At 41.8% G+C, this 21,097-nt stretch overlaps 1 protein-coding gene across 2 annotated transcripts; it reads left to right on the top strand.

Annotated features, from left to right (window-relative positions):
• The first annotated feature begins 1,720 nt into the window (after positions 1 to 1,720).
• Positions 1,721 to 20,999, top strand: pacsin2 (protein kinase C and casein kinase substrate in neurons 2). 2 transcript variants are annotated; one of them, XM_061081210.1, is made up of 11 exons: positions 1,721 to 1,862; positions 8,874 to 8,965; positions 9,058 to 9,214; positions 9,391 to 9,626; positions 11,827 to 11,982; positions 12,093 to 12,268; positions 12,367 to 12,487; positions 14,718 to 14,848; positions 17,616 to 17,762; positions 18,891 to 19,072; positions 19,158 to 20,999. In XM_061081210.1, exons 2-11 carry the CDS (start codon positions 8,909 to 8,911, stop codon positions 19,268 to 19,270), a joined length of 1,476 nt encoding a protein of 491 aa, XP_060937193.1. In that variant the 5' UTR covers positions 1,721 to 1,862; positions 8,874 to 8,908; the 3' UTR covers positions 19,271 to 20,999. The 2 variants fall into 2 exon arrangements, with proteins under 2 accessions (XP_060937193.1, XP_060937273.1); XM_061081290.1 differs by lacking the exon at positions 17,616 to 17,762.
• The last annotated feature ends 98 nt before the right edge of the window (positions 21,000 to 21,097 follow it).

Here is a 21,097-nt window from a genome sequence, read left to right as displayed (position 1 = left end):
AGTTGTGGTCAGTTCTTACATCCTATTACACTGCAACTGATGAAGAAAAAATAGAAGCTCAAATATACAGCTCTAGACATAACACTGTCTATAATTATCTGGTCATGTATAAAAAGAGAATGGCTTCTGCTTGAGTAAAAGGGTCTCTCTCTCTCTCTCTCTCTCTCTCTATATATATATATATATATATGTGCAAGAGACGGTTTAAACTTATTTTTAAAAAGACTTTCGAGTCTTTTTTCTTTATCAATTGCAGTGACTTTCAATTTGTTTTAGGAGACTCACTTTCAGATAATTAGTTTAGTTTGCACCTAAACATGTGCCAGGTTTACTATATTTTATATGAGCTTTAATATAAATTGTGAACTTGGCTGCCATAGATAACTATTATTATAAAAACTTGAACAAAATAACTTCCTGAGCAGGTCCCTCATCGTCACATTACCTTTTCAAACCAAAATATAGTTGAACCAGTTTTATTCACTCATCATCATCAATACCTGAGGGGGTTTCATAGAATTGCCTAATGTGAAGTGAAATGAGCTGAAAAGCAATAAATCATTTGACTCCTCATTTACTAATTTTACAGCCACAGTTTTCTCAGACCCCCTATTGAGAGCTCAGGGTTGTCTTGACGAGGTTGCCGAAGGGATGTGACGTCAGACAGGCGCGCCTCTTCAGAGTTTGCAAAAAGCTTAACAGTCTGCAATAGACTGAAAGATCAGGAAGTCTGTTTAACAAAGTAAAAGTTTTGATACTTCCTTGACACCGGAGAGCAATCATGCCAGTTATGTTTTTAAACAGAATTATTCATATTACAAAACAGTATTTTATGTTGTTTGGTTTTAGCTGATGTTAAGTTTAGATAAGTTATATAAAAGTATAGCTCAGTCATGTAAAGTTAAATATAAAAATGTCTGTTACTCCAAAAAACTCTCAGATATCAGGGTTAATTGCCCAGTAGAGTTACACGTAGAAGAAACTTGCTGTTGTGTGTGTGTGAAAGTATGAATAAAAAATATAAAAAGACAGGAGAAAATTATCTGAATTCACTAATTTTCTACTCACCACTATGAGGGGTGGGTGAAGTGTTGGACTCCGCAGAACACATTGAACTAAATGGGGACCAATTCTTCAGAGAACTGCAGCAGTAGGAGGAGGATATCCAAGGATTTTTAGGCTTAAAACACAGTGTAAATTATGCCATTTTGAGTTGAATTTGAAAGTCGGGGCTTACAGACACTTGGGCGACTCCACACGTGCAGTATGGAGGCATGTTGTGTTTTTTTTTATTAGTTTTTTACGTTTGAAAAAGTGGTCACCATTCACTTTAGTTGTTTTGGATTTGGCTGCAACGCTGTTTACCCCTGAAAGTGTTTTGTGGACTCAAACACTTCACCCACCACCTCCATCGGCATAGCAATGAGATGATGAGATGATGAGTTTTTCACTTTTGGACGAGCTATCCTTTAATGTTGCACCAAATATAATGAAAGGTACACTATAGGGAACAATAGAAGGAAACAGTTCAATGTCACCCAAAGATCACAGAGCATCATAACACAAATAAGAAGAACAAAGGCCCTAAAGGTGTTTCATGAAGTTTCTTCCCAATTTTTTGATGTATCCTTTGATGTAGAAACAAAACGCAGCCTGCCCCTCTCGGATTTTATTCTGAAAATCCCTACAGGATGTGCGGTGTGGCTGTCAGCTACGCTAGATGACGCTGGTGTCAGTCAGTCGATCGGTGGTTCCGCTGCCGAGCGGAGAAAACGACCCAGAAAGAGACTTTCCACGGAACCGAGCACAGAACCAGTTCTTCAGCTGAACCAGAACCGTCCGGAGGATTAACACAAACCCAGGTACGATCACTATGACGCTTTAGAACTGAACCATTTAAACTTTTTTTCCTCCATGTACTTCAGCGGGGCAGCGGCTAATTCGCTACCAGTACAGCTAGTGAGCTAACTTTAAAGTTCACTAACTCACTCTGGGCTCGATGCTGCTCGGACCTGGAGATAGTTAACACGGGTTAAAGGGTGGAAGTGAGGTCTGACTGGTTCCACTTTGATTCACTGGAACTGGGTTCGAGTAACGCGGGTGTTTCGGGGGTTGGAATTAAAAAGTCCTCAAATGGAAGCTAGCACCGTCAGGTTCCTAGTTAACAATAACCTGTGTCATTAATGGTGGGTTTAAAGTGGTCCTGACCCGGGTGAACTCCTGGAGAGGTTTTTATTTTTTAGCCCAGCTGTCTTTAACCGGGGGACACTCGTGCTTCGTTGCCTGGAGTGATAAAGGGTGGGGCAGCTCACCCGAGGAGAGATAACGTGAAGTCCTGCACATGCCATCACAACATATACAACAAGTCCACTTCATAGATGCTTCCTGTCGCTGCCAGTGCTTAGGGCTTCGATCTGCTCAGGGCTTTGATCTGCTCAGGGCTATGATCTGCTGCAGGGTCACCGAGCTGCCAAGTTCACTCTCCTGGTCATTCAAATCAAGTTCCAATCCACAGAAAGGTGTGTTAGTACCTGGCTTATTAGACTCAGAGTCCTATCGATGATGCTTATCAACACGAGGTCACATTAATCACAGGAAACAGAGAAACCTGGGGGGTCACAACTCATCGTATTGTAATGAATGAATCACTGGAAGTTATCAGTCATAGAGGAGTGACATTAAGAAAAGGGGGGGGGGGGTATGTGTGTGTGGTGTGTGTTTGTATGAGGAGTTGGGTTGTCAGGGTGAAGCAGTAGTGAAAGCCCATGTGAAAAAAACAACCCGCTGGTTCCCCTTTTTTAAAAGCGGGTGTTCTACCGAGTAAAAGTTAGAATAGATGTTCCAGTTTAGGCTGCTCTCCAGTTAAGGATCTGTGTTGGTGTGTTAGTCTCGCAGAGCTGTGTCCTGTCGGTATAAATGACCTATAACTTCCTCTATGAAACAGAAAATCCAAAGGGATTAGAAACTAGAAAGACTGATTTCGATTCGCCACTAAATTCATCACAAATCGGACTCTCCTCAATTGCTAAATGTGCTTTGACAGCTGAGACCATTGGGCCCTGTATAAAGATGGTCGACGCCTTTCCACTTCCTGCCACTATTCAGAGATGAAGCCAAAATATCCAGCATATGAACGCTGCCATCTTGTGCCGATGACGTTATTTTTTGGAGCCATCGTCTGTGCAGGGATGAAGCCGTGGTAATGTTTTTCTGTCGATACAGGTGCTTGGATTCAGGGAATTAATACTGGAATTATCAATCAAGAAAATAAGCACAGTCGATAAGGAAAAAATGGCTGCATCCTTTATTCCCAGGTCTTTTTAAATAGTCTGCAGAAATTTGAACATACTGGTCCTCTGTGATTATTGTTTTCGTGGGACAATCTCTGATGTGGACACTACACAACTTCTAAAGGTCAAAAGCTGATGAACTTGCTTTCATCGCCCTTTCCTGAAGCGTCTGCAGCTTTAAAATGCACCACATGAGGATTTGCCTGCCGGTGACGCAAGGATCTCCCTCTTCCCTGCCATGTAATACTGTATTTCCCTCCATTATGTTCTTCTCCACGCAGCAGGCGGTTCCAGTGGAAAATACCTGAAAGTGTGGAACAAATGCCATTGTTTCCCCCTGACCACAGAGCAAAGGGTTTTTGAGCAGGCGGACCAGTCAGTCATTCCTCAGCTAGAGTGGACACTGGTGTTGATGGAGCAACGGTTTCATTGTCTTATGTTTAGATTCACTTGACTGTGGAAAAAGCTCTGGATATGAGTCTGTAATGGAGACACTCTATGTTTAAAAGGCCATATTCTTGTGAGTTGAGCAGTCGCATGCAGCTGCTGAGCTCACATGAGGAACGAGGGCAGAGGTGATTGACTGACAGGGAAATAAAATCAAGGCCCTGACCTGCAGTGGCCGTGGAAACTTCTGACCTTCAAGCTTGGGGAAGCAAAGGAATGACTGTATTATTTTTTCTCTGGCAGCTCAGTCGGGATTTAGCAATGTCCTGCTGTGGAATTGCAATATTGAAGGGATAGATCAGCTCAGCCGCGCTCCCCCCTCCGCCTGTGAGGTATTGCAGGCGTTTAATGCAACAAAAGAAGGAAATGGAAACGCACAAAAAAAAAATAGCACCCGCGGTCAGATAAGCAATTTTAATTTGGCAACGTAGAGCCCTTAGTAAGCTTTCAGCTCTTATGTAATCATTCTGTCTTCCTGAAATGTTCATGAACAGCAAGGCTGGTATTGGTATGTGTCATTATTGCAAAATGAGATCCTAGAGATACGTACTGTAGCAGGAACAGACTACAGGTGTTTGAACTTGTTTATCTGCCTGTCTGTCTTTTTGTTTTGTCCATGCTTCGGTCTGAGAGTCCGTCCGTTTGTCCGTCTCTCTGTTGACAGATTTTGTCACCACGATGGCGTCATAACTGTGCAAGTTACAGTCACCAAACCGGGTGTGTGGTTAAGATCAAAATGAAGGTGGAGTTTGAAAATGGGTCTGGTCTACCTCATGTAATATAGTAATGATTACTCAGACAAAGGAAGTGATGTTTTCTTTTAAAGTTGTACACTGTGTTCTCTTGGTTGCAGTGACGATAAGGTGTACGGGACTTGGAGGTCTCAGTATGTAGTTTTGCTTACTGCACATGTTTCTTTCTCCAGCAGGTACTGAGTCAAACAGAGGCAGAATGAATCTTTTTAGATTGTGTGACATTAACGTGGCCATGTCCTTGCTACACACTCTGATAAGACTCTGTTCTGTGACTGGTCTGATTCCACAGAAGTTTAAACAACTTAACCTCACATATCTAACAAACATGATTCCTCCTCTGGTTCAGAAATGGTCATTTATAAAGTGTATGTGCAGTGTGTGACGGCTCAGGTTGGTCTGTACGTGCTCTGATTATAATTTTCACACATCAATAGAAACAGTCACAGACTTTAAGGCTGGTCAGCTGTGTTTGCGCTCGTCTCTTTGGTCGGGGGTCCTGTTGTTTCCTGCTCCTCTGCTCAGTTCCTGATCCTGACACTGTTTCTTTGTGACGAACCCCAGAGAACCTTGAACAACATAAACATGGCGTGAATAGACAGCTCGCTGCTGGTTTGTGGGAAAGAACATGTTCAAGGATGTATTCGTCCTGCCGTCTGTCCAACAGTAAGCTCAGTCCCTCGCTTGCATCGACATGTCTCCTACCTCCTTTGACCCTGTTTTTATTGCATTAATTAACTAATAAATACCAAACTTATCAGAGAGATTAACCCTTGAAAAAACACCAGTGTGATAAGAACTATCCTAACTGAGAGATAATTGGCTGAGCCCAACCCGAACCCGACAGGCAGATCTAGATACTAGATAGCCTGGCACTGTTGTCTGAAAAACCCGACCTGAACCTGAATATCATTTCAAAATGCTCAGGTATGGCGTTCTGGTTGCATCAAGACGTTTCTGCTTAATTTCATCCCTCTTATTACACCATCCATGATTTCTTCCCTATAATTCAGTCGTCGTCATCTCCTTCGAATTGCTCCCTCCTTGCACCAGCTGGGAAAGGACACTTGGATCTCGTGTGTGTTGCTTCGTAGTGACTCAAGTTCAGCGTTCATGTGCTTTTAATAACACACGAGTCACCTTTTCCCTTTGCTGTCTCACTCTGTGCATCTCCTCCCCTTTTTAACTGGCTGCAGGCAGCTGCTGCTCTCTGCACCACCATTCACTAATTATCACTGGACACCTTCTGATTAAAGAAAGATGTATTTTATAAATGGGTGAGATGGATAATGAGAGTATGGGAACTTGCTCCTAATGCCGAAGCTCAGTTGAGGCATGGCAGCACTGAGGAATGCATGTGCTCACTTCTATCTTGAGCCTGTTCTCAGCAGCCAGATTCCAGTGTGCTCAGTACATTTACTTATCAGCTGTTAGTGGATATCATTGTTGTGTTTGATTTCGTGATCTCAAAGACTGTAATCGTAAGGACCCATATTCACGCAGGTTTTCTGCAGCCTCGATGGAATCATGCGTTTGTTGCCAAGACAGATTGTCCCTTGTAATTATCTCTCGCTGCTTATTTACATGACAATAAGACACTGTTAAATAGCAGTTTATCCATTTAGCATTGTTTACATATTCTCTTTATTCCCATGTGGCAGAGTCTGGAATTATATCAGCTTTCTCCTGCTGAGTGACAGATTGAGTGGACTTCAGACCTCAGCTTAGTCAAGAGCATTGTTTACAGTTCTGGGTAAAGCCATGTACAATTGTTTAACACAGCCCCCCCACACATGTCCTAGAGAGCCAAGGGTGTGCAGACGTTTGTTCCTGTTTGCTCCTGATTATATCGGACCTGGGAAAAGGGCTTTTGTGCTGAAGGAATTCCCAATAGATTGTTGTAGATATCGTAGATGTTTTTGGCTTGCAAGGTCATTTTCCATTCATCAGTGTATTTAAAAATATCTAGTCATTAGAATGAAGCTGTGTCCAGGTCAAAAGACCAAAAGACGAGGTCTCAATACGTAACAAACTGAACCATGGCTTGTTTCGTTTACGATGGGAAACCCCATTTTTTTTCATAGTTTGGACTTTCTGACCAATTGCAAGAAGTTGAGAGGGCATTAAACAATAGAAGAAGAAGAGGAAGCAGATCGCAGCATTACGTTGCCATTGTGCCAACATCAAAGAATAATTTCTCAAAAGTTGTGTGTGTAATATCATCTAAAATCACCAGCAGTCACCAGTGTTGCATCACCGGTAACTGGGTATTTGTTCATATGTTTTGTGTGATCTCTCAGCTCTTCCTGCTTGTGTGTCAAAGGAGGAACTTGTTCATACTAAAGTTGTCACACGTAAATCCCACTGTTGTGATTGTGTTATGGAGGTTTCTCTGAAGCAGCGACACTTGTTGCCATGTTTAGAGCAGATATTTGCAGCTCACTCCATGTGTCCCTCTCTGGTGCTGCAGCAGTGATTGGTGAATGATGAATATGGACAGCTGGTGGGGAAACGTCTGAAGGAGCAAGACCACCAAAACTATCTGTACAAAGTGTGATCTTCATACTCAGACATGATCTTTTGTCATCATTTCTGGACTTGTGCTTTGGGTGTTTGTGTTGGTGGCAAAAAGCTTCTTTGATTCAAAACGATTTCAACTCTGATACACAAAATATAAATACTGAATTCATAGACACAAATACAGCTTGATTAATATAATAACTGTTTTCTATGGCAAATAATTACTTGTCAAAGGGTTATGATCACATTAAACTGTCCCCTGACTCCCTTTCTTCTCTGATTATGCTTGTGATCTTTTATTTGATCAATATTTAATTCTAAGCTTCAGTCTTGTAAAGATGATAATGAAGTTTTCTCTGGAAATATGACAGAAAACATCAGTTTTTGCGGTTGTGGCTTTGTGTGTGTTTGGTTGTGTGACTGACCTGATTGTAAACTACAAATACAGTTAAAGAGAGGATTGTTCGTTCGCCTCCTCGTCCTGTGGTGACCACAATACTACCCTCTCTCCAAATGTTGCCTCGAGGGGCACGGGCCACTAACCATTGACCTACACACACACACACACACACACACACATACACACATACACACATACACACATACACACATACACACATACACACATACACACACACACACAATGCATCTTCTGATCACAAGTGGACTGCTCCAAATTAGAGATGGGGAATTTTGTCATGAATCACATTTAAATGCAAAAAACGCGCGGCCATAAGTATATTTAATTGTAATTTATTTTTAAAACAAGAAAAATAGTTTTGGCTGCAAGCAACCATTACGAAAATTGTAAATATACTGTATGTGTGAATTATATATATACACACACAGTCCTTTGTCGGTCTGTATAGCTGGACTGAATGTATTTAGTTGCAAGAGACACTAGAGTGGAGAAGAGGCTCCAGTCTGAAGATGAGGAGGAGATGAATGAGAAAATGGGCAGAGGAAGAGGATGGAGGGGAGGAATGAGGGGATAAATAAAGAGAGACTGTTTTGGGGGGATGTTGGGTTTGAAATGGATGTGAGGACAGAGGAGGGGGAGAGGAGAGTAACAGAGGACTGTCTGTGGAAGCATTGAGACGGATACGGAAGCTGCCCACTGTGTGCAGTCTCCTTTTCTATCTAGCTGTCAGACACTCACACACTCTCTCACACACACACACACACACACACACACACACACACACACACACACACACACACACACACACACACACACACACACACACACACACACACACACACACACACACACACACACACACACTTTGTTCAGCTGAGACTGTGCTGCTGCTGCCAACAACCACTGTGGATTGATTTTGCCCAGTGTTGAATGTGGTGATTTTATAAAAATGGATGAAAACACCCACCTGCTGCCTCCGTGATCAAACCCCTTCACACACTTTCTCTTCCCTTCCTCTTCTTCCACTCTCCGTATCACTCCTCATCACTGTTGGTTTGATGCTGTAGGTTTCATAGTACACACACACACTCACTAAAAAGATGTTTCTCTTCTTTGTTTAACATACTTAACTTTCTTGAATGTCAGCGTAACTCCTGGTGTTTTTGAGCAGAGCTTGAACGAACAAGATAAAGCAAAAGATAATAAAAAATCATGTTTACTTTATGTAGATTTTCATCTGGTAATTTATCATCTTTAAAGCAAGTTTCCAAGACATTTATAAATTGTATCTGTCAACTAACTGTTTGATTGACAAGTTTGTTAATATATTATCACTGGTATGACAAGTGATTGTTTGTAGATGCAGATATTTCATGTAGTTGTTTATCTTTGACTCAGTGATGAGGTTGTATTCACATAATTTTATGTTTTTTATCTTTCCAGGCCCTACAATCTGAGTGTAACTTAAGGCAGCAGCGATGTCGGGCAACTACGACGACTCCATGATCGATGTCTCCAGTGATAGCTTCTGGGAGGTGAGACAACACAGCTTCCTCTGCACGTCCACATTTCCCACGGATGTTCTACTTCCCTTTCTCACCTCTTTGTCTCTGTTCCTGGTTCTCAGGTCGGTAACTACAAGCGAACAGTGAGACGGGTAGACGATGGCAACCGGCTCTGTAATGACCTGATGAACTGTCTGCATGAGCGGGCACGTATTGAGAAGTCGTACGCACAGCAGCTCTCAGAATGGGGCAAACGTTGGCGGCAATATGTAGACAAAGGTACGTAAGTAAAAATGGTTTTAATCAATTTTGTGTATAATTTCTTATTTCCAGAATCACTACTTTTATAACATATCAAAACCCAAAATGTGATTGTGTTCTTAGGCTCGATGCAATTACTATTAATGCATTTACGTCAATGTCCAAATACTGACAGGTGAATATCTCTTCCTCAGGTCCTCAGTATGGTACATTGGAGCGGGCTTGGTCCGCTCTGTGCACGGAGGCAGAGAAGGTGAGCGACCTCCACATGGAGGTGAAAGCAGCGCTGATGGGAGAAGACTTTGAGAAACTGAAGAACTGGCAGCGAGACTCCTACCACAAACAGATGATTGGTGGCTTTAAAGAGAGTAAAGAGGCTGAGGACGGCTTTCGCAAGGCCCAGAAACCCTGGGCCAAGAAACTCAAAGAGGTGCGGATTATTTCAAACGTTGTTCAAACATGTTTGCAGACTAAGAGTACTAACGAACAAACAAACAAACGACAAAGCATTTCACCTCTCTTGCAAGTATTTCAATGAATCATGATTAATTTCCTCAGTCACATGTCTTTAAAACGATGATGTCAGAAATGAGAGGAACAGGTCTCATCTGGCTCTAAAGAGACAAGCACACTGACATTGGACCTGGTCTTTATGTATCTGTATCTTAAAGCTGCACCAAACTGCACACACTCATATATATCAGCACCCTGAATATGCCTGATTTATTAATATCTAGATGTCAATACATTATTCCTTAGGAAGTCGGTAAATATATATAACAAATATGCCATTTAAGTTGCAAACTATAAACTTCCAAGCAAGTAATTTCTCACCTCACTGATTAAAGCTGTTAACGTCAATTTTACTGTTCACTTCCCATGATTTAATATTCCTGACACATCATTGTCTCTTTTCTCTCCATGACTACCTGCTCACTAAACAGCAAACACGCTCAGGGATAATTGAAGCCTCTAAGTGCTGCTCATGAACCTGAAGCTCCTGCCAAACATCAGTCACATTGTGCCGAGGTGGCAGCCAGTTATCCTGTCTGACTTTGATTGTCAGTGGAAAGGAAGGAAACACCAAGGCCACTGTCACCTCTCAGTTCAAACTAAGCTCCACTTATTTCCTACTAGTGCGTTCACTTTGGCAGCCTGTTTACTCGGCAGCACTCACGCTCCTTTAGGTTTCTGTGCGTGCTCATATACACATGTACAAGCTGATATGTGTGTGTTCAAAGCCGCTGAACATTTTTGTAACCTTCAGGCTCTTTTCCCTCCTGTTTCCTGTGTGAGTGATGTCACCAGAGGGGTTGTGACATCCTGGCCTCTTCACTCTGCAGATACAGAACAATGCATTGTTGCAGCCATTAGTGACTTATTGATCCACTGTACAGACGAGGACAAGAGGTGGAGGGCAGAGAGGAAATGAGAGTAATTAACTGGTCTAGAAAATTAGGGGCTGACATGGGTGACGTAGGCAGAATGTCAATATTACGGGAGTACATGCATTCAGAATGAGAGCCAGGGTTGGAACTTTATATTAGAGGACACTCACAAATAGAAGAAGACATGACTGACAGTTTTGAGCAGATTAAAGAGAAGGCAGAGTTGTGCAGGCTTGTTTTCTAAGACCCTGTTCAGAGCTGGTAACAACATCCGGCCTGAGTGATCAGATCCAAAGTGGTCATTGCTAGGTCTTGGTCTGAAAACATCCATATGCGTCCTGTGATCTGATCCCTCGGACCACATTCTGAGCAGATCAGAGACGCACGGGGCCACATTCTGTGACGGCTGTGGCTCAGTAGGTTGAGATAAGGTCTAACAGAAGGTCGGAGGTTCGATCCCCCACTCCTCCAGTCGGCATGCCAAAATGTCCTTGAGCTAATTGCCCTTGACGGCTCTGCTGACAGTGTATGAATGGTATGTGATATAAAAAGCACTGTGTATAGAACCACTGTGTGAATGTGACTAGTCAGGAAGACTGGAAAATATACATTCTGTCCATTTATCATTCTTTCCGCTGTGTGAACGAAATGCATCCCGGGTCACTTCGGAAGAAACGTCTACTCAGCTGACGTCCTCTGATTCTGTACAGTTTCACAATGAATCTGACTTTTATTTACACTCTCCAATTACCATACATACCTTTTCTGTGGCCACAATATCAACATAAACCACCACCTAATGATTTAAATCTTTCTCTCTCCGCCAACACACACACACACACAACAGGCTCATCTGTACAATCAGACACACAACATAATTAAGTCTTCTTGAACAGAAATTATGTATGTGTGTATTTGCGTATAAGGTGGGAAAGTAAGATGTGATCACAAGTGGTCACACATTCAGGACATATTTAAATATCAGGTGAATTAAGCCCTGTCCATTTGTAATTGGACCTCTCAGGATTGATGTTAATACCAGATCTGACATGTCTGCTCGGGCCTCGGCCAAGAGTAACACTGTACTACACGATGTTTCATAAATAGAACCAGACTGGATGAGTTTGCTTCCTCTATTCTTAACTTTCTGAGCATTAGCTCTTTCCTAGACCTAGGACAGATAAAATACTGGTTTATCTTATCATTTGTGTTGATATTAAAGATATTAATTGGAATCCACAGGTGGATACGATGAAGAAATCTTATCATTCCGCCTGCAAAGAGGAGAAGCTGGCAGCCAGCAGGGAGACCAACAGCAAACTAGAGAGCAGCAACAGCCCTGACGCCCAGAAGAAGCTCCAGGAGAAGGTGGAGAAGTGTCAGCAGGAGGTGCAGAAGGTAAGACTTCAGTACAGTGGGATTGGAAAGTAAATTTGTCTTTTGCATTTTTCTTTCAAATACAAAATCGTGTTTTAATTGTAATCTCGTCGTCCCTTCTTGTCGTCCAGACTAAAGAACGCTATGATAAATCCCTTGAAGAGCTGGACAAGGTGACCCCTCAGTACATGGAGAACATGGAGCAGGTGTTTGAGCAGTGGCAGCAGTTTGAAGACAAACGCATCAGCTTCTTCAGAGAGTTGCTGCTGGAGGTTAAACAGCACCTGGACCTCTCAACCGATCACAGGTCAGACACATGATGCTTTCCCAAGTAACCAAGTCCATCAAAGATTTAATAAAACGCTCAGAAAATAATGTTCTATCTGTTCTGTGCCGTCACCCCAGATTCCAGACGATCTACCAGACGATGGAAGACACAATCTCAGCCACTGACGCTGAAGAGGACCTGAAATGGTTCCGGTCCAATCATGGCCCTGCCATGCCAATGAACTGGCCCCAGTTTGAGGTAAGTTCATAAGAGGGGAAGAATGAATGTGGATCATCTAGTGTGGCTATAAAACATTTTGATGTCCTAAACAGACACACACCAGGTTATGATCCTGAAGTTCTCTTAAGCAAGGGTTGTAGTTGTTGCTGCTGACTTCAAAATACGAATACACATAGTAATAGTCTTTATTTATTATTTAGTAGGGTACTTAAGAGTGAAGTCCTTATTTATCTGGAGATGCCTACCATGTCCTCCTAAGAACCATTGGTGCTCTGAGTGGCCCAACTGTGAGAAGCATCATTCAGAATGACAAGACAAACTAAACGGGTTTGAGGGGAGGGAACTTCAAGCGGAGCACTGCTATAGTTTTATTTTCCATGTGCATTTATCCCAAGCTGGAGTTATAGCCTGGTGTCAGATTTGTCGCTGAAGTGTGCTGTTTGGCAGCAGAAGTGGAAGTAAATCTCTCCTTGGCCGTCGGGGGGGCGACAGTGAGAGCGATGTTATGTCATCTTCTCAACAGGAGGTGAAAAATGAAAAAAGGAAGGAAAGGCCCAAAATGTGCTGCATGTGCTTTCTGTGCCATAATTTACGAAGCTGCTGAGTTTTCTTGCAGGTATAACTGTTCCAGTGAGGCCCCCGCTTACAACTTCCATAATTATTACTGCTTGGTTTGTGGAAGACTTTTTTCACAAAGAGGATTAAATCCCCTTTCTGTCAAAATATACTCAACAAGAGCCTCAACGCTGTAGATGTGCACAAGAAACTAATAGGCTGTCAAAAACAACATTCAGGATAAAATGTTAGTTGCTTGTACAAGCTACTGGCTTTTGTCAATTCACTGTTTTAAGTTGTTTTGACAAGCTGAAGTAATGCCTGAAGTAATTGCTGATTTAGGATATTACTTCTGTGAAAGGCTCATATAGGCCAATAAATCCGTTGGGTTTTTTGTTGCTGCATCCACAAACTAACATTTTTTGCAGCTTGTAGTTTTTACCTCTACACTTTCAGGATTAGACGTCGTTGTTTGCATTAACCCTTTTTTTACACCTGCTTCCCTTTCCCGTGTCTGACAGAATTTGGACTGGTCCCATCCTCGCTCCTTTAAGAGAAGGTCCATTGTAGTGAGTTCTGCATGGGAGGGCTGTTCTGTCACAGCAGCCATGGGAGGGGGCGAGATCTTTTTTTATTTTTTATAGAGCACTAACACACTCACCATTTACGGCTTCCATTTGTGTGTGTTTGAGGTGGTTGTGTTTTATATCTTGTTATTCAAGCTCCAGAGAATTATATGAGATATAAAAGGCACACAGACACCACCGTCTCTGCCATAGTTCTGTATGTTTAAGAAAAAATGTTTGGCAAAACCTGCATCCACTCTCCAGCCTCTTCTCCTTTTAAATAAGGGAAGTTTTTACGTCCATATTTTCCTGGACGTAAAAACTCCTAGAATCTATACCACTATTCTTGCAGCTTTTAAACATTTGAACTCTGACCTCTCAGTGACGCTTCTCAATCATGAGTTCTCTCCATGTGGAGAAGAACATCAGCTCAGCAGCGTCACAGAGCCTCAGGTCGTCGACCAGACCGGAACAACTTTTATCTTTAAATTTGAGAGGCCAGAGAATTCAGAGCGGTCAGATGAGCCCTTTGGAAAGCTTAACGGTCACACTAACTTTTGTTATATATTATAATTAATTTATATATATATATATATATGAGAGGCATCGTAATTGCTGTCTGAATTATGGAAATTCATTTTCAGCCCCATTACCTAAGCATCATCTTAGCAGATCAAAGTGTACAAGTAGTGGTATAAGCGATGAGGAGGTCTGCAGGGTGAAGTGGTGCAGGGCCACTTCAATGGTTAGAATGGATTTCAAGCACCACGGGTAACTGGTTAGTTCACAATTTTTTTTGCTCACTCTCCCTGGTTGGACTCTGGTGTGTGGGGGGGGTTCCCTTGGTGCTGTGCTTCTTTCAACAGGTGATGGATTCTGTACATGTTTGTATCTCTCATTTTATCAGGAGGTTTGCACAGTATTGTATAAACACACATGTGCATGTACAGTTTCAAAGTCCAGATTTGGTGCCACAGTCTGGGAAATGTTTCACTGATTGTTGGAGTGTGTGATAAAGTGTGTGTGTGTGTTTATATTGCAGTGCCTGAGTTGTTCTCCCACTGCTTTCAAAGTCGGCACAGTCACAGGTGGAATGTCTCACAGTAAAATATGTGTGTGTCTATCAGGACTGGTCCATAGACCTGAACCGAACACTCAGCAGGCGAGAAAAGAAAAAGCCATCGGAAGGCGTCACGCTGACTGGCATCAATCAAACTGGATCAGACCAGCCTGTTCCGTCTGTCAAGACCAGCAGCAGGTAGATACCTAATCACTTAACAAACACACAGGAAACTGAGCACAACACACACACACACACACCCCCGCTCTGACTTTCCAATCCAAACCTCTCCACATCTCAGATAATCCCCCCTTCTCAAGGAATCCTCGTAAAACATTGCATAAGGGAAGGGAAGCTCCGGCACTGACGTCAAGTTGCACCGACGTTTCCATAGCAACAGTAAACATGTAGTTACAGTTTGCTGGGAAATAAGTCATCCCGAGAGACGGGGAGTCTGCTGGTCCACAGCTGAAATGAAGCCAAAAGTAATGTGGAAAAGTTACTCATACACAGGAAGATGTGTATATTTATACTGGTCCTGGAAAATTCAGAAGGCAGGATTAGTGTTGTTAAAGTCAGAAACACCTGCAATTATCTTTAGACATATCTGGTTCACATAAAGAATAAAGCAACATTTAGATAGAAAACCGTTTTTTAGTCCATCAAATTCCAATAAAGCGAAGAGAAACCACTTATAACTAACTTTATTTCAGATTCACTGCAACAAAATCCTTGTTATCCTTCAATATTGATTTGAATGCAGGACTTTTCATCATTGATTTAATATTCTAATGATATAATTACATATAAAGAGATTAAATGTCTCTACAAGCTTCAGAGCCGTTTGATGTTCGATTGGCATCTTTTAAAAACATGATGCAATGTCTCTGAGAAGAGATAAGATAAAGAAGTTATTTTGCTCTGGCAGAGAAATGTGTGTGTTTGGTGTTGTGGCAACAGTGGTGCATGGAGATGGCAACAAATGGTAGATGAACGTAAAAATAACCTTTCATGCAACAATCATCGCAGTAAAAACACAACATACAGCCTGTAAGTGCACAGAGTATGTATTTGGAAAGATGTGAGCTCCTGTGTGTGTGATATTTTTCGGGATTAAGTGCGGTTTGCTGTGAGCTCCCTGGCCTGTGTCTTAATTCCTCACATTCCTCTGTGGTGCCGCAATGAGGTTTCCTTGATGAATTAATGAACAAACACCTGCTATCAGCCCTTATCCACACATCAGTACAAGTGGTGTGTGTGCAGAAATCCCAAGCGAGGAGTATGTGGAGGAGTCGACACGGGGAATGTAAGGCACGGAAAGCATTTGACCTCTGAACTTTAAAACGTCAAACGCTCTGCTGCTCCCTCAACCAGCGTTTAAACAGCTCATTGTTCCCCCTGTCGTTTCCTCCACATAAGGATGCTGCCTGTCTGAAATCTAAATCTTTTAGTGTGGGCATGTATACCATTTTAGGGGATAATATAGGTAAAGAGTATCCATATGTTCATAATGAAACCCAATTTTCAAGTTGGTTAGGTATTTAAAACTCGTATAGTTTGTCTGAGCTCAGCTTTCGTCCCCAGCTGAGGACAGCAGAGCTCCATTCACACATCTAAGAGACGCCAATTGGTGATAAGGAGAATTTCTAAATAAATACACAAAAATGGACATGAATAAGACAGAAATACAGCTCTTTACATACTCCAGTGTAATTTGGAAGATCAAGTTTGTTTGTTGACTGAAACCATCTAAAGTTACTTTGTGCCAGCCTCTTACTCGAGCTGTGTTTACTGTTACAACTCCTCCAAGTTGAGCCTGAGGAGTCATGCATGGCATGACTGTTCAAACAAAGGCGTTCACGTTTCTCTGCTTCACCCTCTCCAGGGCCAACTGATGTCTCCTGCTGTTAACGGCCCAATATTTCTGTAAATAGAGAAAAGAAACCCTGTGTTTCCTCTGATGAGGTCGACTGCACCAAAGCTTTGTACCTTGACGTGTAAAGTCACAATGGAAGGAAACAAACTGCACTCGTGTGACTTTTTCAGAGAGATTTTGCACAGACACAACTCAAGAGCAGACACAGTGTGTGACGTGTCACTCAGGGAAGTGTCTTATTAATGTTTTTCTAAGGTTGTGTTAATTATAAGGTGCAGGCGTTATCATAACAAAGCCAATTGTTTCCACGTTGTCTCTTCTATCTGTGTTTAGTTTTAAGAAGTTGTTCTATTCTCTGATGGTAATACCTTGTTGTTTATTGTAAAATAGAAGTACAATAATTATTGGCTCATCTGTCTACGTAATTTTCTGTTCAAAGTATCACTTCTCCAAACTGACTGTGGCCACGCGGTTTTCTTTCACTTCACACATTCAATTTTACAGTGCAGTATTAGGGAGATTACAAGGATAATGTGTCGATTCCGAAGATGGAATTCCAGAGTCTGGGAGGAAATTAACTGTAAGGAGAAGGAAATGGCTGATGGTGGTCAAGGGATGTCGGTTGCATCTGTGTGATATTATGATACACTGTGTGGTTGATTTCTGACAGATGAAGACAAAAGAAGTGTTCTTATTTTGAAGAGGCAACCATTGATTCTTGTCATCTCAGAAAGCTGCAGCTGTAGTAGCGAACAAGTTAAGCTTATGTTTACTTCATTAATTGGCTGATTCCTTCTTTCATTGAACTCCTAAACAGGGTTTTAATTATATACTCTGTTACAGAAATACTACTGTGATAAGAACTTGAGTTCCAGACCAAAGTCAGTATTTGATGTGTGCAAAAGACAGTGTTTGGGGAAGTGGTTTTATTTAAGGTCAGAATATCAAGCTGAGCAGCTGCAGAAGAAGATGCTGCTTTGGCACCGTCTTTGTCACGCTTTCCCCCCCGGTCATGTTTGTCACAGGTCTGTACTTTTACGTGTGAGTTCTTTTCAACAACCCATCTCTCACTGTGTTCCATGTCGTCAGCCTGACTGTGCCCACTAAATCAGCACCAGTGGGCTCGAACCCCTTCGAGGAGGAGCAGGAGGAGGAGAAGGAGGAGGAAGAGGAAATGGCTGTGGAGCAGGAGACCACAGTCAACCACATCAGTGTGGAGAAAGAGAAAATAAAAACGTTGGTGAACAAGTGGGCAAACACTCTGCCAACCCACAAACTTCTCGCCTCCCCTTTTCTCTGTCTCTTCTCCGTGGTTTGCCGTTCACTCCTCATCTCCTGCCTTCACTTTGTTCCCTTCTCTCTGGTGTTCCCCCTCTTGTCCTGCAGGTGGCAGGTTGTTGTGTTGATCCCCATGGTCACTGGAATGACACGGGACACACAGTCAGAGTGTGTGTCTGTCCTTCACTTCTAACAGTGCCATGTTTTTCAGAACGTTACATGTGATGTGCTGGGAGGGGGGCATGTTTCCGCCTTACAGTCAGATCTGAATATCTACACACTCGTAAACACTTAACACTAATTGTTTATATGTTTTCTCACAGTTAAAAGTGGATTAAAACACAATATAACATTAAAAAATATGCATACACATGTATAGAAATTTTAATTGGTACGATTAAGGTACAAATACACGACTTCCACCTGTTTGGTAAAATGTCACGCTGCCTTTTTGTATTCAAATTTAACAAGTTGAATAGTAGATGTTGCAACTCTGTCCAGGTCTGACTGTAAATCATTTGTGTGTGTGCTGGTGTGTATTTACTGTTTTACAACTATCATGTCTGTCAAAGCCCAAATCTCTTTTTGGTGTTTTAGTGGCTCCCCCTACTGGCCATTCATTTCAAACACCAATCATGCATCCACTCCCATGATTTGCGTCGCTGCTTGTTACTGAACTTTTCACGTGTCTTCTGATGTGTTGTCATGTTGGTTTTGTTTCATTGTGTGCACTTTCACTTTTAGCCTTTGATTTTGAAGTGGTAACTTTTGAATCATGTTGCCTGACACAAACACAAATCTTGCCTTGTAGCTCTTTTGTCGTACAAAAGCATGTTTCCCACTCGTTTGGAGTTTGTTTTTCAGGATAAATCCCAAAGCTGTCTGTGGACTCAGAAGAGCTTTCGGGCTATTTGTGTGTTTTGACATGACTTTACTTGGTGTTGTGTTTATTTGTCTTGCTTTTTCTTGCTCTAACATTGACCTTTTGCTCCTGCTTACGCCTGCCAAGCTGGGTTGTCCTGTCCGTCTACGAGACCCTGAGATTTACAAGAGTTTCTAAGTGTCTGTCCTGTCTTTGTTCTCCAGTGTTGGCAGCATGGAGAAGACTCCAGACTGGTCAGATGAGGACACAGGAAGTAACCCATTCTCTGCCAATGGTGAAGGGAACCCGTTCGAGGACGAGTCAGCTCCTCCGGGTGTGGCTGTGGCTGTCAGAGCCCTCTACGACTACGAAGGGCAGGAGCAGGACGAGCTCAGCTTCCAAGCAGGTATGGAGCCGAGATGGAGTGAGAGATTCTGAAAGGAACCAGACTACAAAACAAAGTATTTATCTGATTCTTTCTCCTTTTCCAGGGGATGAATTAACCAAAATTGGCGATGAAGACGATCAGGGTTGGTGCAAAGGCCAGCTCAAGGACGGGAAATTGGGCCTATACCCTGCTAACTATGTGGAGGCCATCCAGTAGTGGATTGTCACCGATGAAAACGAAAGTGAAGAAAGTGGTTTGTTAAGAAATGACAGTGCGGCTGGAAAAGGCTCGGCCTGAATTTTTCAACCCTTAGCTCCCTGTTGATGGAGACTGGACCGGCGTGGGAGAAGGACGGAGAGGGTGCGGATTATAACAGGACCACTTGACATGTTTTTGCTTTGACCCGTCGTAGAAAAGTGCTAAAGTGGAGATTAACCTCCAGTTTCCAGATGATTCCAGGCGAGGAAGAAAACGAAATTGCTGTCAGCGTAAAAAATATGTTACTTAAAATCCCATTTATGCTGTTACAAAAATAATAGGTATTCTAGTAAATATATATATTAGATAAAACTCAATGAACTTTATGTGTGAATCTATATATTGTTTTAACGAAAAACACTGGGATGACTCCGAACAAATTGTTTTGGGATGTTAGCCATGCAGACTTTATTCGCAAGCCACTGTGGATTCATGAAGACCCTTTTTTATAACTTTGATTTACCATTTCTGTTAAGAGTCCATTTCATAAATATTTCAAAAACTTTTGGAGAAAAAAAGGCCCTAATATCGAGTATTGCGTCAGATTTAACTTGCATTGTTCTGTCGTTCCTTTCAGGGTTTTTCGTTTGACTGTTCAGTTGTTTTATTTATAAGGAATGATAACGACATAATCCTCACATAGTCCTCATTTAGCTCACAGTGGGCAGGTTTTCCTCGAGTCACTGCGAATGAATGTATATTTTCACTGATTGTATTTCTTCACCTGTCCATCATTCACTATCGCTGATGCTGGGTTTTCGCCATCACTCACACCTCGAACAACTATCCACCCAAATATCTCATTTCTGTCGCAGACTGTAATGCTATACGTTTTATTTCCACTCAACACTGAAATATTTTCGCACTTGAATCTCCCATGTTTTAGTAGTTTGTTTTAGTTCTCTAACTTCCTTTCAAATACACAGCTATGGGAGAGTTTTAGTTTTTTGGGGGATGACAATATATTACAAGTTATAGCAATAAAACCACAGGAGAGTGTGGTTTTCCATTTGTGCATGTAAATAGCCTGGATTAAACAAACCTTACGTCAACATCAGATGAAATGTAGTTGGAAATTGATGATTGTTAATTTATGATGCCACAAGTGCTTTTTTGTTCTACTCTTGTTATAATGCTGTGACTGAGAATCACTTTGTACGTTAATTGAATGTTTAATGGAAAAATATCCCTTGAATTTGTCATTTTGTTGTTTGTAAATATGACTCTTATTCCCCCTCCCCCCTTCGTAGAGAGGGCTATATTCACGGAGTAAATCGACGAATACTTTGTGAATAATTGTTGATTTGTTTTCTATGAGGAGCTATGACATGAATGGACGTGCCTGATTTCATAACCTTAATACATGTTTGGATTAAGTAGTTCTGTCTGCTTGAGTTTTTTTTGTAGAGCTGAACTTCAGGCGAGAAACCTCTTGTGCAAGCTCGAAATTCATTAACTGCCTATTGTTCTGATGAAATCACTGAAATATGCTATTTGATGCCCTCAACTGCAGCACAAGAGGAAGATGATTATTTTTTTGTCTTGAATAATAAAGAGAAAGGAGACGTTTTCCACGTTTTCAGGGGGCGTGCTGTCAACACGCAGCAGCAGCTGTACTTGCACAGTAAGGTTTGTAAATGTTGTCCCACAACATAATAAATGAATTTATTGGAAAGAAAATACTAAATTTTGTCCTGAGTGCTGATTTTATTTTGTGGTTAACATTGTAATATAATGAGCACTAAACAAGATATTTAATGAATACTTAGGATATTAAATGATACA

The sequence above is a fragment of the Limanda limanda genome, chromosome 1, assembly GCF_963576545.1.
Source record: "Limanda limanda chromosome 1, fLimLim1.1, whole genome shotgun sequence".
In the NCBI taxonomy this organism is placed as follows: domain Eukaryota; kingdom Metazoa; phylum Chordata; class Actinopteri; order Pleuronectiformes; family Pleuronectidae; genus Limanda; species Limanda limanda.
The sequence above is the reverse complement of the archived record's forward strand: the minus strand, read 5'-3'. Positions and strand labels throughout refer to the sequence as shown.

Bases quoted from the DNA above. Each gene is read 5' to 3' on its own strand.
- pacsin2 (XM_061081210.1), top strand. From the start codon at position 8,909: ATGTCGGGCAACTACGACGACTCCATGATCGATGTCTCCAGTGATAGC. The intron at 11,983-12,092 runs GTAAGACTTCAG...CTTGTCGTCCAG, and splicing joins GTCAGCAGGAGGTGCAGAAG to ACTAAAGAACGCTATGATAA. The intron at 17,763-18,890 runs GTTGGTGAACAA...TTTGTTCTCCAG, and splicing joins GAGAAAGAGAAAATAAAAAC to TGTTGGCAGCATGGAGAAGA.